The 17143-nt window shown below is 42.0% G+C and overlaps 1 protein-coding gene across 2 annotated transcripts in view; it reads left to right on the top strand.

The window, feature by feature from the left end:
• SNAP47 (synaptosome associated protein 47) overlaps positions 1-17143 on the top strand; it is a 32191-nt gene that overhangs the window by 680 nt on the left and 14368 nt on the right. Inside the window, exons 1-3 of one of the 2 annotated variants that reach the window (XM_075419951.1) lie at positions 2739-2906; positions 7508-8063; positions 13873-14357. In XM_075419951.1, the coding sequence (XP_075276066.1) occupies positions 7567-8063; positions 13873-14357 (982 nt within the window). In that variant the 5' untranslated portion in view covers positions 2739-2906; positions 7508-7566. Of the gene's footprint in view, positions 1-2738; positions 2907-7507; positions 8064-13872; positions 14358-17143 lie in introns of those variants that run through there. The other variant, XM_075419950.1, reaches the window with a different exon arrangement.

Below are 17143 nucleotides of genomic sequence, written 5' to 3'. Positions count from 1 at the left end.
GATTGCGGTGGAGCCTGGCCTAGCAGTGAAGGAGAGAAGAGGATTTTGGGCGATTGACCTACAGCTTTCCCTAGCAGGACTAGGGGAAGAATGGGGTTTCTTCTGGTTTTGGGTAAAGGTTAGGCATTGGGGAAAGATCTGCTCTAGCAGGTGAGTGTCTTGTGTTTGGGGTGAGGTGGAAGATGACTGCTGTTGTACAGGAAAAAAGGAAGAGGAAGGGTTGGAGATGTTTTTTGGGATGGAGGGAGTTCTGGTTTGGGGTAGGGAAATAGATAGTGAGTCTTGGGGATGGGATTGGGGAAGGAGAAGGGAGCAAGTCGTAGAAGGAAAGAAGGGGGACAGTGGAGGGTTCACACCTGAGGTGGGGCAGGGCACCCTGGGAGGGCAGGGGAGCAAGATTTGGGAAGTGTAGATGTGTTTGCATTTTGGGTTGGAGGTCAATATGAAAAGGAAGGCTGATGTGGTTTAACCTGGATGCTGTAGGGGCTGGTGTGGGTTAAAGGATGGGAACTGAGGCAGTCCTGTACTTATTTGGGAGAGGTTGGTGGGACTTTGGTCTTCTGTAAAGTTGCTTTGTATCTGAAAAGGACTGGGATCAAAATGTTTTTTTTCTGTAGTAGGATGGAAATATGTTGATGTGGAGAAGCCCCTCGGTCTAGAGCTGTCTTTTAGTGGGGATCTGTTGATCTTGGGAGCTGAATTTCTATGTGTGCTGTAGTAGACAGGTACTGTGTGTCTTTGCATTCTGCACCTCTTGAAGCGTCACCCCTGAGTACTTCATGCCTTGCAGAATCACTTGAAGAATCCTAGAGTTAAGAAACCTGATGGAACTGTGTCTTAGGCCTTTAGTTAACAAAGAGGGGAGAATCACTTGATAGGCCTTATAAACATTTTTATTGTGGGGGTTGTTGGGCTCACAGGAGCATTAAACTCATTTGCCAGATGGCAGCTTTGGGAATAGGGCACCAAAGATCATGACCCTGTAGAAACTTGGAGGAGAATAAAAAGTAAACAAACACCAACACATCAGAAGCGTGTGCAGAAGCGTTCTGCGGGTAATTACCAAGGGCAGGTGAGAAGAATCTGTGACTAAGTTTTGGAGGCTCCGAGGTAGACGTGTTGCGAAGGGACGGTGTTCTGCTCGTGAGCTGACAGCACCTTCTCCCAGCGTATGTAGCATCTCCTCATGCCCAGAGGAATTAGTAACACTTACATTTCATTGCATGATCTCAAAGCGCTTCACAGGAGAAGGTGAGTCACCTGCTTTTTATAGAAGCAGCCACCGAGTTACGTGTTAGCTAAAGCATGTATACAATGTTGTGGTGACGCTGCCGGAAATAAAACCTGTATCTCTTTGCTGCTCGTCCTAGTTCTTGCTCTGTGCTGCTGTGTGTAGCAGCATATGGTACTTCACTCGGTTTGGGCGGTAGATATGTCAAAAAGACAAACAGTTTGCTAAAAATTGGAGTGATTTACAGAATGTAAAATAATGCAGACATATATTTCTTTAAAAAATATGAAGGAATTGATTGTGAGATCATTCAGCTGTCTCTTCCTCCTCCACTGTGTACAGGGAAGTGGTTTAAGAACTGTAACCCTCTTGAGTTTATAAACCTATTCTTGGCTGTATTTGCAAGTAATTTAAAGCCATTTGTTTAGCTTTTTTTCTGCCAGCCTGGTCCTTTGCATGGTATTCTAAAGGACTTACATCTGTTCATTGTTGGGGTTTTTTTGTTGGTTTGTTGTATGTTTTGGGTTTGTTGTTTTGGTTTTTTTTTTCTTTTCTGGGTGGGAATACCAGAAGGGTATTTTTGATTGTAGGTGAGGCTTTTCTTGGTGTGTTTTACAAAACCGTGAATATTGCATGTCTTGTAATAGAAGGAATTTCTAGTTGTGTCTTAGGAGGAATAGAATGGTGAGTGACATAGTGCTGGACTTCGTGTGGTGGAGTCACACTGAAGTGATGGGAGGAGGAGGGGGGAGAGAGCCTGAATTCTGAGTCATAGTTCCTTATAGTAAACCAGCTGTGTAAGTGGCAGAAGGTCTTTAGCTCAGTGTTTCTGAAATGGGATTGTCAAAACTTTATGAAGCTGGGGTGGGAGGAATATTTTCATTTTGAAGGACAGAAGCTGAGCTATTTGATCTATAGCGGTGAGCTCGCTGTTTATGTCAGAGATGAAGTTTGTAAATTTAACATTGCTTTTCATTGCATCATCAGGTATGATGAGGTATCCTCCATGTAGGTGCTGCAAGCTAATAAGAGAGAAGTAGAGGGAAGGTTCTGTTTTATAAAAGGTAAAGTGCTGCTAGTAGATGAGACCAAGAAGTTTCTTTAATATTGAGAACAGAATTACAAAAGTAACAGGAGAACAGTGGTTTTTAGCTGCTCCAAAATTGTAATCACAGCTTAATGCCTGACATTACAGGAGTCCTATGCAGGACTATGCAGGAGTGTCGTAGCTGGAGTCCATACTTAATGCCTTTTTCCAGCTATCTTCAAACAGTTGTGACTGTTTCTTCTTTTTTTTTGTTTAATATTGCTAAAATTTCTCAGGTATTTTAATCCAACTCCTTGAAGTCTTGTGTTATATTGTAGTATGCTGTTGAATGTTCATGAATAGTAGCTGTGTTCTGTACCACTGATGACTGTTTTCATTGTTGAATAAAATCTATCTTGGTTATCCTTACATACATTTATATTTCTGCAAGGTTTAATTTTCTTCCCTGAGAAAGGAGAGAGAAGAAAAAAGTCATGCAGATCTGATGGTAATTAAAACGTCATTCTATTGAGGAAAAAGGTGCTGGAACAATGAATGGATTTAATTACCAAATAGGTTTTTGCTCGGAAATTCTGGCCTCGAGCACAGAAAGGAGCTGACTATCAGGCAAAGCCTTTAAGCTCTCAGGTGAGTCAAAAGTCATATGACCCAAGGCGTGTACACATATATACACACAGGTCAAGTGACTGCTTCTTTTCTTCTCCTGGACTGAGAGGACTTGTTTTACTCTGACATCCAGGGATAAATCTACATTCGGTAGTCTTTATATATTTTTTCCTTGTGGCAACGGGCATAGTAGGATTTCTGCTTTAGCTTCAGTTTTTTTTACCTGCTCTTTTGGACTTTGGGGATAAAGAAATACTTGGGGGAGAAAAATTCTGCCTGTGGATGGACAGTTCTGTAAAGGCAGCAGCCCCCAAAAGGCTGCCTGAGAGTTCCACGTCTACAGATAAAGGTAAGGAGCTTGAGATACGGTTTAGGAAGATTTTTTTTTTATGGCACCGTTGTGAGTGAGACTGCATCAAACATAAATATATTCACAACGTTAACGGTAGAGAGCAGGCTTGAGAGAAAATGCTGTCTTGATGGAGAGCTAGTGATGGTTGGAGAGAGTCTGTAGAACTGTTAGTGTGTGGCAATGGGCTCTAGGCTGAGATTTTACATAAGTTTAAGAGTCATTTGCTTGTTTACAATTTCTTCTGCCTCCCTAGTAGGGCTGTGCCTGGTTGAGGGTGGCTGTTGCTGTCTAGGAGTTGTTTTTCAGATGACATTATGGTCTGTGGTGCCTGTCCCAGCCGTGAGCATTGAGAAACCTGCATTTGGTTCCAGGTTTCCCTGGTGATCTTCTGCAAGGCATATAATCTTTCTGTGTCTTGGTTTCATCATTATTTATATATACTATTCATAAAATAACATCTCAGGGCAACAGCTTGTTGTGAGCCGTGTGCTGATACTGATGAGATTTTCAAGAACTGGTGTAAATAGTGAAGACTTGCACAGGGTGAGGGACGGAAATGTCAGCTACTTTGTATGAGCTGAGATCTGTTGCATTCCTGAACCTGATACACTGTTTTGATAGATGGGAAGGCTGCTGATGGATATTATTATTATTATTATTATTACTTTTTTTCTGGATCTGATGTGAGCTCTTTCAGTATATTTCATTTGCCTTTGCAATATATTTAGGGTGTGAGGAGTTTGAGGATGTAATACAAGATACTTATTTTTGTTTATTGTCTGTTTACTGTCGTATTTGTTTCGAACCTAGACAGTTTCAAACAGTTAAACGTAATCTGGATTTGTAATTTGTAAATCCTGATTAATAAAGCTATAGTGTGATTTAGTTTCAACTGTCATTGATTTCAACACCACTGTAACCTATCCTGTTATTTAAACTGACCTAGTTGTAAGTTATGGTAGCAGAAAGTATACTGTTACCAGCACACAATTGTGTATTAGTATTAGCAACGTTTTCACTTAAAGTATCCTGTAAAAGCCTGCTCGGGAGTCCCACTGCTGGCGTTTTCTTTGCAGTCATGTTGGACTGATTGTTAAAATTATTGTTCTTCTCTCTGTTTCTTCGTAAAAAACTTTTTTTTTCTTCTGTATGACAGAAAGAAAATATCGTTTAAATAGCAGTTAGAATCATTGGCTACTCAAAAAGCCCTGTCAGTCTGTAAAAAAAAAAAAACAAAAAAAAACCCAACAAAAACAAAAACAAACAAACAAACAAAAAACCCAAAAAAAACAACTACCAAAAAACATTCTCTATCAGCTCTGTCTGATCTAACCTTGATGCATTAGAGGAATTATCATCCTGTTCTAGATGGAGGAAATGAGGCCACAGCTTTTAGATCTTTCTCCAAATTAAGAGTTTATGTAGCAAATTGTTGATAAAGATATTAGAAAGCATATTTCCTAGAACTTGTCGTTGTTTTGTGGGCTGTAGCTGCTCACTTAAATCAGGTTTCTTTGACCTGCAGAGGTGAACTGCAGAGAGGTGACTTCTCACTGTATTGCAGTGATCTGAGAGATCACTTGCAGTGAGATCTTCTCGCCGATTGCTGATCTGCTAAACAGATTAAGAATTTTAACTTTAAACTCTAGCTGCTTTGTAAACTTGTGGTTTACTTTTTTCCCTATTTGCATCACTAAAACTCATAATGCCATGGAAAGTAAAGATTTTTGTGGAATATGAGGTACCATGAGTAGTCCTTATCTCAGTAGTACTGAAGTTTTGAATATATTTAACAAAAGAAGTCATTGGAGCTGGATGCAGAGTTAGAGAGCACTATTTAAGGGATATTAACGATGCAGCAGTCTGAAGGCACTGGGAGATTTTCAGTGTGTGCTATAGGAATTCACGCCAGTGCTACCTGAAAAAGGACTGTTAGCTTTTTTATTTGCGTTAGAATTCCTAGACATTTTGATAACTGTAAATGTAACAAATGTAACATGTAGGGGATGTTATCACTTCAGGTGGTCAGAAACAAGTCTTGGTTCTTTGTGAATAATTGGGATGGTTGCAAGACAAGGGACTCCTGAATAATCCCTTTAGGCGCCTGGGCCTTGGGAGAACAGGTATGCAAACTACAGAGATAAGGAGGCTGCAGGATAATCTGAAGACCCCTGCCGAGAGACGCCAAACAAACATGTGCGATGGACATTACCATATATTAATGAATTCTCGGAAAAGCCATTACTATGATAAACATTTCTTGGAAATGTAATGAATATGTATGTTAACATAGCATAAATACCTAGTAACTGTGTCTCTTCGGTGCACACGTTTGGAGGAGAGATCCCCCGTGTGCCCGGCGCCGCAATAAAGAATACCTGCTTAATAGTCTGCCGGCTATTTAGTCTTCAATTCCGGCTTTTCACGGCATCAATTTCCTTAACGGGAACAGATCCAACTGAAGTAAAAAGGTGTAATTAGTGTCAGTGTCAACCTAACAGGGGATTTTGTGGTGGAGCTCTTTTCATTTATTGCACTGTACAAGTAGCAGAACACCTGGAGATAATGTTATGGTACTAATCTGTAAATTGTGCTGTGATACATCAGAGGCTTTGAGAAGTTAATGAAAATGTGAGTAATTAAATCTCCACTACATAATGGGTGTTCACAAAGGAGTTAGTTGTGGAACGTAATTGGTCTTCAGTGTTCATGCTGACAACTGTAGTGTTATGAAGGAGATGTCACTGGAAGCAATCTGACCCTTGGGTGCAAGAAGCCTCTTTGGCAGTGTGGAGAGGTGCTGCTCCAGAAATATTTAATTTACTGTTCCAAATTTGAGATTGTTTTGATGTAAATAAGCCTGGCCTGAGGCATATGACAGCTCCTTTTTTTCTTGCTGGGATTCCAGATACCAGTGAGCAAGTCTTCTAGGATTAATATTATGTCATCAAATAGCATCACGGGCTCCCATCAAAACATAGCCTGTCACAGAGGTGCAATGAAATCACTGTTGGCCTGGACGTTGTGGCCCATCATGCTGAGAGAACAGAGTCAGTTCTGCTGTCTCTCTCAAGCCTCTGCCGGTTCTGCCACTGCTCTGCTGTTGTGTGTGCGGGGCTGCTCTGCATGCCAGGCCAGCAGCACCTCTTCCAATCCCGCTATGGCATCTTTTTCATCTTAACTTCCCCTTGGGTCAGTCAGTGTTTTCCCAGCAGCACTTCTAACTGGTTGTGGTTCTTCCCAAACTCCTATTTCTAAGTATCTTTGACGGTAGCTGAGCAATTTTACAGAAGAAATACTACAGATTTGGGGAGGGTTTTTTTGGCTGCGTTGTTGTATCAGAAGTTCTGATATCCACTGGAGTTTTGTAAGGTAGGTATTTTTGCAAGTCTCCTGAGACCAAGAGTGATGGTCTGAGATAGTGGCAATTTCTGAAGTAGGTTTATCCATTTGTGGCTGGGTGTTTCTGCTCTTTAATGATTGTGAGGTCTGGTCAGTGGTGGTTTTGGTTTCACCTGCGATGTCGAATATGTCGGATGGACATTCTGGGTATAACATACCTGGGTGTTGAGATATCAGAGTGGAAGGAGAAGGACCAGTTGTTTATGTGATAGTTGTAGATATATACTGATGAGCTTGCGTTTTGGTAAGTTCTGGATTTTCTTCAGTATCTGTTGGTCTGTGGGAAGCTGCTACTGATGATGAGGTGGGGAATGGAAAACTATTTACATGATCGCTTTCCAGTAAAAAGGGGTATGTGAGAGACTCAGATAAGTTACTAAAGGTTTTTCTTGATTCTGTTTTTGGTAGATTCCCCTTCACCCAAAAATATGAATATAAGCATGTGAACATATAGACTAATCTAATGATAAAGCACCTCCCCTGCCCAAAACACTTAGAGCACAGCAGTTATTCTATATCCAGGGCATTAATGCCATACTCATTTGAAGTTTGTGCTGTTGTAAATCACATGCTGGAATGTGATGAGAACATTATAAAAAGGGGAGGCAGTGCTGTTATGGAGTGGGCAATAATATTGATTGTCCTACTTAGAAAATATGAGCCTTTCTGAAGGAAATCTTTGGATGGTTAGGAATGGTTACCAAATTCTGTAACCCATCTTGTACCTATTTCCAAATCTGTCTTGGGTTTTTGCCTGAAAGGTTACAGTGAGAGTGCTGGAAACCAGCTGTGGATGGGATTAATTACTTATGAGGGTTTGTAACATCAGCTTTTGTATGTTGCTAAAGATTCTTGCATTTTATTCTAGTTTCTCCTTCTGGCTTTGAGAGCGTTGCTCTTGCAGAAGAGGATCTGAACGTCGAGCTGATGAGCGAAGACATACGCATCCATAGCTGGCCTTGTTCTTACTACTTGGACACCAGTAAGCAATGGGTCTCAGGCAGACTCTTACTGACTCCTGTTGCGATCAAATTTACGGCTGACAAGACTGGGGAGCTTTTGGTCAACTTCCATCTTTCTAGTATCAGTGAGATCAAGAAGGAGTCTTCAAATTTAATCTTCAGCTCCCTTACCATCTTAGAGAAGAACACCAAGCACTGGTTCAGTTCTCTGCAACCCAGCAGAAATGTGGTATTCAACATCCTTGAGCACTTCTGGAGGGAGCAGTTGCTGTCAAGCCAAGGTGTGGGAGCAGAAGCAGCAGCTTTGCAGTCAACAAAGGGAAAAGAACTGACTGGGTTATTGACTGGATCTCAGAAACGACTGGAGGACACAGCAAAAGTCCTGCATTACCAGGGCGAGCAGTTTGATAACATCATGAGAGGACTCAACAAAATTGAAGGGGATATGGATGTAGCAGACAGGTACGGCACTGTAGCGTCCTCTGAGCTGAGAGGCTGTTGTGGGATTGGGTTGCTTATGCCTGAAATTTATGGGGCAGATCCACAGAGCTCTTCAGGAAACTAAACCGTTGACTTTCAGTGAAAGTTAGAGCCCATGATGGTCCTATGTGGATCTAGTTCTTGTTATAAAATGTTTCTGTATTTCTGTCCTCCCTTCTGTGCAACGTTTTTTCACCCTGGTGAAGTTGTTTGTATATATATACCTGTCCTCTTTCATTCAAGTAAATTTTCAAGCCCTCATGAGTTTTACCCACAACAGGTGGAGATGATCGAGATCTCCAAAATACTAACAACCTGTAAGTTTTGAGAGAATAGGCAACCAAGTAGGGGAAAGGGATGCAATTTTATGTCCCCACTGCAGGACAAAGTATGGCATTCTCATTTTTATTAGATGCCCTAGAATATGCATAAATGAAAAATACTGGAAGTTGGCTTTGGTTGGTTTTGCTAGTCCTGGATCAGCCTGTTTTGCTGTTCCACAGCAAACACAACCACAATTCTGTTTTTCTGGTTCTTTTCAAAGGAAATGTTGAATATGGCTGGTGGGCTGAAGACTTGGGAGACAGTTTCCTAGAGTTACCAGGAGACAGCTGCCAATTAGTCTTTAGTTCAAGTAGACTGTACGAAGTATGTGTAGTTGAGGGCTTTATATTTGCCCTTTCCTTCACAAGAACTTAGTTCCCAGCTATACACAGCAGTGAAGATTGGGTCTGTGGCACAGATGTGGTCAGGGAAATGGCTGTAGAAACTGCTCCCTTTTTTTGTGGTATAAAACTGCTCTGCTTTTAACCTTACATGGAATACTCTCTGCCTTTAGGTCTAGGTGGAAGAAATATGTTTTAAGGAATAAATGAGCAGTGTTGAGCAATGCTAAACTGCGAAGCTTTGTTTGAGGAGTGTAGTGGTGCAAGAACTGGAGAGACAGTACTAGACTATTTGTGATAATCTCAATCTGGCACTTAAGCCAGTGTGTTAAATAAAATTAGCCACCAAGTGCTGCCATTAGACAACTGAAATAAGATGGAGCACATTTGAGATGTTGCTTAACTTCAGCTGTTGCAGAACTCAGTGAGAATAGTAAATGGTTGGTGTCTTAATCAGAATGTTATGACTTTACTATTTAAAGATGAACATTCAAAGTGAATTATTCTATGCTATTTTGTATGCTGCAAGTTGGATTCAATAGCAGTCCAAAATAGACAGCAAGGTTGAGAGTAGTATTGTAATGTTTGAAGATATATAGCTATGGGTGTCCTTCTGGAAGCTCTGACACCTGCGTGGAGAAACAAACACAAGAAAGTTCAAACTAGTTGTTTTTGGAAAGAGCATCTGTTTTTAGACGGATATCAAGTCTAAAAGAAAGTGTTGATTTCACAATGATTCTGGTGATATTCTCCATACCCTTTAATGAAAAGCCAAGATAACTGAAAGCTTCAGCAATAGCTTTTAAAGGTCTGTACCAATAAACAATGAGTAGGAAAATAAATACCTGCTCATTGTTTTTGGAAGAGAGTTTTCTTTTGGGTTAAGATGCACCGGGAGGTATTGTTTGTCCTCATGAATCTGAAAAGCTAGATGCTTTGATTTAAAAATTGAAAAAATAAAGGAAAGCATTGACCACGGCTGAGATTCTGTTTTATCTGCAGTTTGAAGAGTCTGGCCAGCTGGTTTGCAAGCTAAAGTGCAGCCCAGAAGCCATTAGCAAAACTGTGTTTTAATTGCACTGTGTTTTTTGAGGAGTTCTAACAGTTTTCTAGCACAGTTTGTGTGTGTAGGTTTTCTCATAAAGCTGTTCCCCCCACCCAAAGTCTTCTCTTAAACTGGTGATATGTTTCGTCATCTCTCCTACGAGGAAAGGCTGAGGGAGCTGGGCTTGTTTAGCCTGGAGAAGAGAAGGCTGAGAGGGGACCTTAGAAATGCCTCTAAATATCTGCAGGGTGGGGGTCAGGAGGATGGGGACAGACTCTTTGCAGTGGTGCCCAGCGACAGGACAAGGGGCAATGGGCACAAACTGAAGCAGAGGAAGCTCCAGCTGAACCCGAGGAAGAACTTCTTCCCTCTGAGGGTGACGGAGCCCTGGCCCAGGCTGCCCAGAGGGGCTGTGGAGTCTCCTTCTCTGGAGAGATTCAGGACCCGCCTGGACAAAGTCCTATGCAGCCTGCTCTGGGTGACCCTGCTTTGGGGGGATGACCCACAGAGGTCCCTTCCAACCCCTAACATTCTGTGATTCTGTGACATCTTTCTCCCTGTCCCTAACTCATGCAGAAAATGGGGAAGACCGTGATTTAAGCTCATTTGATTGTTGTGTGTTAGGTAATTTGGACTTTTAACATAGATAAATATGCTAATGTCCATTAAGACTCTTTGACTCTCACTTTCTTTAGAAACTTGATGAGTAGTAACCAAATGGATAATACCACACAGGACCATTTTCTATGTGGAGCGGATTTTGTGCAGAAGGAAACAAACTTTTGTGTCCATGAGTTCAAGGTTGTATAGGCAACATCAGTTTGATGGTGGTGTCGTTTCTAAAAAGAAATGGGCATCTTTATCTACTTTCATATGTTTAAAATGCTGATTGCCTGTATGTGTGGGCTTTTTTGGATTATTAATTCTGTTCTTGTGTGTGCCTGGGTATATACAGCTGCTTTCAGTGGACCTGCGTGCAGATAAGCAGAGCTGAGTCTGACGTGCTAGCAGATGTTCAAAGACCAAAAATAAACAGAAAGCCAGATTCACTGATTCCTTTTAAATATATTACTATTAGGGGACAAGGTAGTCTGGTTGCAAATTTTCATTTGTATATAAGGACCGGTCAAATAGTTTGTTGAAACAGGAGGTGACTCCTCCGTGGAAGGCCAGAGAAGTTGGCTGGGGCCTTTGTTAGTGCTGTGCAGCAGAAAAATCTTGACTGTAAATCAGACATCGCACAGCCAGGATGTCAGTCCCTCGGGAACGAAGGGAGGAGACGAGTGAAGGGATAAAGTGATCAAAATTAAGACTCAAAGCTATCCAGGATAAGTTACCACAATGTAAACGGAGGTTTAGACTTGTCACACTGCAGCTGCTTTTCAGTGAACACGCATGCTTTTCTCACGGTGTATGTGATGAAGTAAACCCATATTGCGGTAGGAATTTAATGACTTTTCATAGGTTAAGACATAGGCATAAGCTGTCGTTGCCCTGAAGTACCTTGTTGTAACTCTTTCCTACACAAAGAAGACAGAAAATGTGCTTTGCATTCTGTAGACATGAGATCATGTCATTTATTTCTGTTAAGTTACAGCAGGTAGGTTAGAGCATGGCTTTTAATTTGGAAGATGGTTTGTGCTAGCAGAGCCTAGGGTTTTTTCAGTCATTCTCTGTGTTGAACTTAAGCTGAACCTCATAGTTTCAGAATTTAGCCCTAAATCTACGTTACTGTGCCATTTCAAATTCTGTTATTGTAGATATTCCTGTTACATCTCCTCTGGTCTATCTTCCCTTCCCTTCCCACCCCGCCCCCCCCCCCCCCCCCCATTTATTTTTAGAGGAGTGTCACAGGGTTTTCAGAGGGCCGTGGAGAGCTCCAGACACATTACTCATCCTAAGTGCTATCTACATAAATATCTGATGTTCATGCTTCAGCTGGGAGTAGATTCTTGGAACAATTCATTCTGCCTCCGCTATCCATGAATTCAGCCGTTGACTCCCAGTATGACTTTTTCTGCTTCTCCTAGCAGATTAATTTAAGTAGGTCTGTTTTGAAACTGGTGCAGAACTTTGATGGCTAGTAAACAAAGCGTATTCAGTTGGAGCTTCCTATTTCAGATTAGACTTTGTTTGCAGCCAAATTAAACAGGATTTTAAAATTGTGTAGTCTTCTGTAGACACAGTCTGATCCTCTCATGGAAAATAAATCATTACAAAAAGTATCTTGAGAGCAGCACTGCTGTGATGCAGATTTTATCAGGCAGTACCTTTCCAGAGTAAATTTAAAAGCAAAATAAATGAAGCTGGCTCTCCAAAACAGAAATGAAACCGTTAGTATTTTGTATTTTTGTCTGATAAGGCTTGCATGCTAGGATTTCAGTCAGTAAATAGTCTTTTGTAGCATCAGTAGGATGAAAGTGTTTCATTAAAGATTTTATTACATATGGTCTGGCTTCATTAGGAACATCTCCTGCAACTGCTGTGCCAGTGGCACATGCCTAATCACTGGACAGTCTTTAAGGTATTTATGGAGTGGGGGGCACACAATTCTGATCTGGGTTGAACTTAGAGCTTGCTTTTTTTTTTTCGTCATTTGGTTTGAACATAACCTTTTCCCTCCTGTTAGTTAATTGAGAAGCCTTTTGTGCCTCCGGAAATGGCTTTCCTCTTCTGCTCAGTAACTGATGGGTGGGCTGAGAAACCTCCATTTAAAACGTCCTGATCAGGCTGGTTTGGTTTGGGGGATGCTTCCAGCGAGCTCACCACTGTTTTCCTGTGGGGACTGGGTAGGGTTGTTTCAGCAGTGGATGCATCCCAGAGGGCTGACTTCCCTATTCCTATGCCTGCCTGCAACTGGAGATGAACTGTTTCGGTTCAGATGCGAAGTAGGTACCAGGAGGCAGCTGGGAGGGGGTGCGGGGGGCTGTGAAGTTACTGCTGACTGTGCAGAGGTAGTTGACCCCAAAATTTCTTTCCAGCCGCTGAGGCTGAGTCATCCTGAAATACAGGATCCTCTGCTAGCAGGGTAAGTTTGGGTGTGAGAGTGGGACAAGGGAGCATCATAGGTGCTGACTGTGGCTCTGCCTCTAACTCCTGTATAGACCTGAAGAGGGATGCTTACAGATAGTCAGCACAGCATGTGGAAGATCAAACCAAAACCACCACCTTTCCTCTCATTCCCATTTTTTTTTTTGGTGGAAAGAGTAGTGAGGCTTAGACCCAAAGAGACCTGTGACTGTGATCCTTTCTTGGGAGAGGACCCCAGAAAAGGGGAATGGGCTATGCTGTTGTATCAGAAAATACCATGAAAGGATCGTGTCCTCTGTGTCGTTGATTCTTCCTAACAACATGTTACGTCTTTCTTGCCTGCAGCTGATCAACTTAGGTGCCTGCTAAGTTGCATCTGCTTGCTTAGAAGTAAGGGGCTTGACTCCCTGGGTTAGTCCTGGCTATACAGTGGTTTTTCTTGGGAGCAGTTGCTTAATTCCTCCTTAAAGTGAGTCCTGTTATCTTTAAGGCACAAATTTGTCAGCAAGGAAGCCTGTCTCCTTCAGGAGCTACACCGGCACTGATGGTGAGGTAGATGCTGGATGCCAGTGGGCAGACTGCTGGGCTTTTCAGCCTCATCCTTGCACTCTTAGTATTTTAACTGTCATGGGAATTGGGAGTGGGGGCAGAGCAAAAGGTGGCATCAGGCTGTGGAGTTGAGGTATAAAGGAGTAGAAAAAGGCAGTGGTGGTGCTAGCCAAGTGTGGAAACATGGAGGTAAAAGGCAGTGTTACCTTAAGAATAGATGGGTATAAATTGGCCTGAATAAATCCAGTTGGAAGGTGGATATCTCACATCAGAACAGTGAGATTCTGGGACCATTTTCCAACGTTTAGCAAATGAAGAAAAGTTGGATTTTAAAACAGATGGATCTTGGTAAGCTGTGAATAGGTTTGAGGACCGAAACAACAGAGGGCTGGATTCAGTATTAGGAAATCTTTGTGTCGGCGGTAATTTCCTTTGAACTGGTGCAACTAGCTTGACTCTCCTGCTGGCTTTTGGTCTTCTAACACTCTGTTTTCTCTGCTAGATTGTTGACTGAGCTTGAATCTCCTTCTTGGTGGCCGTTTAGCAGCAAGCTCTGGAAAGCGCCATTGGAAACCAAACCAAAGGAAACTGCCACAGTTTCCGATTCGAAGAACCAGGAAGGAATCATAATTAGAATTCCAGTTATTATCACCCACAGAACAGACTCAAATGTCAAGCCAGGAAAACTCACGCTCTTTGCCTCTGGCCTGGAAATCAGTGACTGCAATTCTCAGGTCATTCACCGGTTTGAATCGAAGGATGTAGATGATATCAGAGTTCATACGCCATACGAAATCAGTGTCCGTCAGAGATTTATTGGGAAGCCCGACACCTCTTACCGGCTCTTGTCAGCAAAGATGCCAGAAGTAATCCCCATCTTGGAGATGCAGTTTAGCAAGAAGATACAGTTTTTAGAAGATGCCCTAGGATTTGTTGGTGCCAGGAAGTCTCCTCAGGCAGATTTGGGGACCACCATTTGGCAAGCAGGTACGTGGCAGAGACAGCAATCCATCTGTAACAGCAACACCAGCACTGAAAGTTTCCAAGTGGTTTTCAAACTCAGAACAGTGTGTAATATTTAAAAGGCAAAGCCTCCTTCCCCTGCCTCAACGGTGAGACCATGCTGATGATAAAAAGCAACAAATAACTGCTAGGTGACTTTAGACCCTCTTGCCAAGAGGGACAGAGTAGAGATGACAGAATTGCATGGCCCTATTTTAGTCTAGTTGGATTTTCTTTCTCCCAACTACTTCAGCGAAACCTGCGACTGTAGATGTTGGAGTTGGGAGTCCCTCAGGAGCCTGACATCTGGAACATGCCAAGCCCTCTTTAACATTGTGCCCTCGGCTGGTGTTGTCACTGACTGCGCACCACTTTGTGAAAGGATTGGCTTAACTGGAGTTTCAGCTACTGGCTACACTCTTAACTACAGTGTCATTCTTTTTCCGGTGGTCAATATTGTGTCACTCTGAGGGGAAGGGTCATTAGAAATACCTTCTTCTCTCCTGACTGCATGCTTCAGAGTCCTCTGTCACTGCGATTTTTTCTTTTTTGGTTTGTAGCTGGAAGCATATTTATATTAAACCTGTGGTTCAGTTAATTGTCGAAAATTTTAAAACAAATTTCCAGTCCAGCAAGTTTTTAAATAGCATACGGGATAAACATCATGTTAATTTTCATATCTTAGAATATTCTTATTTGAGAAGTTCAGGTGTTTGGATTTAGGAGATTTTAGGTCTCAGGTTAAGTGAATGCGTAATTTAATCATTTTAAGAAAACACAGTGGAGACTGAAACCTTTTCACAACAATGACATTCCTAACTACTATTACTACTTCTAAAATTCCGTGGAGGCTTGTCTTTTTTGTTTTTGTAATCCAACCCTGGATTCATTTGGATAGCTGCTGAATTTCTGTCTGTTAGGAAATTGTTTCTGTCGACATGCCTGAATCCTCGTTTATTCCCTAATCATTAGTGACAAAACGGCAAATCAGTGGATGGATTTGTTGCCAGTGTATTAAAAACAAGTAGAAAAATGATACAGAAAAACAATAGATTAACCTATTTCTATGCAGCAAGCTAAAATTGGACTTCAGCAGGGAGGATAACGTCTTCTTGTTGACGAGTTGTCAAGGGCCATAGCTTGGAAAAGCTTGTTAATTTTGAAGGAAGTAAGTCTTGGGCATCTGGCACTAAAATGTCAGCACAACAACTTAGAGGAAAAACAACCTGCTGGTTTCTTAGGCACTGAGTTATTCCAGCAAATTGGTGTTCAGTTCCTGATGGTCTTAAGGCTGGTTACATAAAATAATTGGTTATGCAGCCCAACTGTGCTTAATTTCCCACTGCTCTGCTGTGTTTGCATCTGAGTCAGTGAGTCAAGGATGTTGCTCTCCTACCCCCACCTGCATTTGGACTGTTTAATTTGGAAATGTCAGTGAAGAAAACTGGAGGTTATGGAAATCCTGACTTCTCCAGCTCCACCAAACCCCTTGTTTGTTCCTTCGCCGGAGTCTGTCACCGTCTGTCTTCTATCACAAGATGGCAGTCACGGACTGCGTTTTAACCTCTGGTTTTTTTCCACAGCTGCTCACATCGTGGAAATACTGATTTTTAATTTGATTCCCGCCCCCCCCCCCCCCCCCCCCCAAAAGCACGGGAGAAAAGTCTGTGTTGTACATGTCTGCCTTTATGTACACATAAAATATATGTGTGTATTCTCAGATAGCAAATGTTGATTCAGAGACTTACAGGAGAAATATCCTTGCAGCGGAGGTACATCTGTCTTGGCGAAGGGGCTCGTAGCGTTCTTTGCTCTTGGTGCTGCAGCTCGGAGATCTGAACATTTCTACAACTGTCAGAGTCTCATCTGGATCCTGTCTGTTTATACTAGTCCTGCCTTAAAGTTGTCCGTATAGCATGTTTGTATAAGTAAAAACAAAAAACTCATCTTTCCTAAGAGTTTTGGCTTGATTCCACCTAGAAGAGGAATTTGTGAAGAGTTTTATACACACCAGATTATCTGAAAGTATTTTTAGCTGCTTTGCATGTCTTTTCTGACTGTATTTTTCTGGACCAAGCCACCTGGGTGTTTAACTGCTCAGGACAGAGCAGTAAGGTTTGTTCTGTAGCAGAGGTTCTTCTGTGCTGGATCAAGCCAGTACTTTCCTAGCCAATAACTTCCTAAATAATGGCTGATAACAGCTACCCAGGATTAAAAAGTGCAAGAAATCCTACAGTGTGTCTGCAGTATAACAGTCTCAGGCAGTGCTGTCTCACTCAGTCCTGTAGCTGAAGACTGGCATTCCCAGTTTTTTATCCCTTTTGAGGCTGCTGAATTTTTCCTGCTTACCCCTGTGACCGAGTGCTGTCATTATTATGAGTTTCCAGCGCTTTGTTCAGAGGTTTGGTAGCTTCTTGTCCTCATGTGGTGGCAGCGAGTCTCACAGTCCGATTGGGTGTTACACAGACAAAACGAAATTGCTTTTTAAATGTTTCTGCCTTCCTGTTCAATTCTCTCCCTTTTTTTAAACTAGAAAATTGCTGGGAAATGCTAGATCTCCTTCCTCATCCCATTCTTTTTGTGCACCTTTGTCATATCCCCCTCCTGTTCTTTTCCTCAGCAAGATTAATGGAATGAAATGGATAGATTTTGTGTTTTTAATGAAATAATTAGCATATGGTGACACTCAGCTGATAAGAAAGACAGAGAATCTCATCTGGCGATTTGTTGCCGTAGGAAGGTCTGTCATTCCCTCCCTGCTTTGTCGTCTG

This window comes from Opisthocomus hoazin, chromosome 4 (genome assembly GCF_030867145.1).
Source record: "Opisthocomus hoazin isolate bOpiHoa1 chromosome 4, bOpiHoa1.hap1, whole genome shotgun sequence".
Classification (NCBI taxonomy): domain Eukaryota; kingdom Metazoa; phylum Chordata; class Aves; order Opisthocomiformes; family Opisthocomidae; genus Opisthocomus; species Opisthocomus hoazin.
The sequence above is the reverse complement of the archived record's forward strand: the minus strand, read 5'-3'. Positions and strand labels throughout refer to the sequence as shown.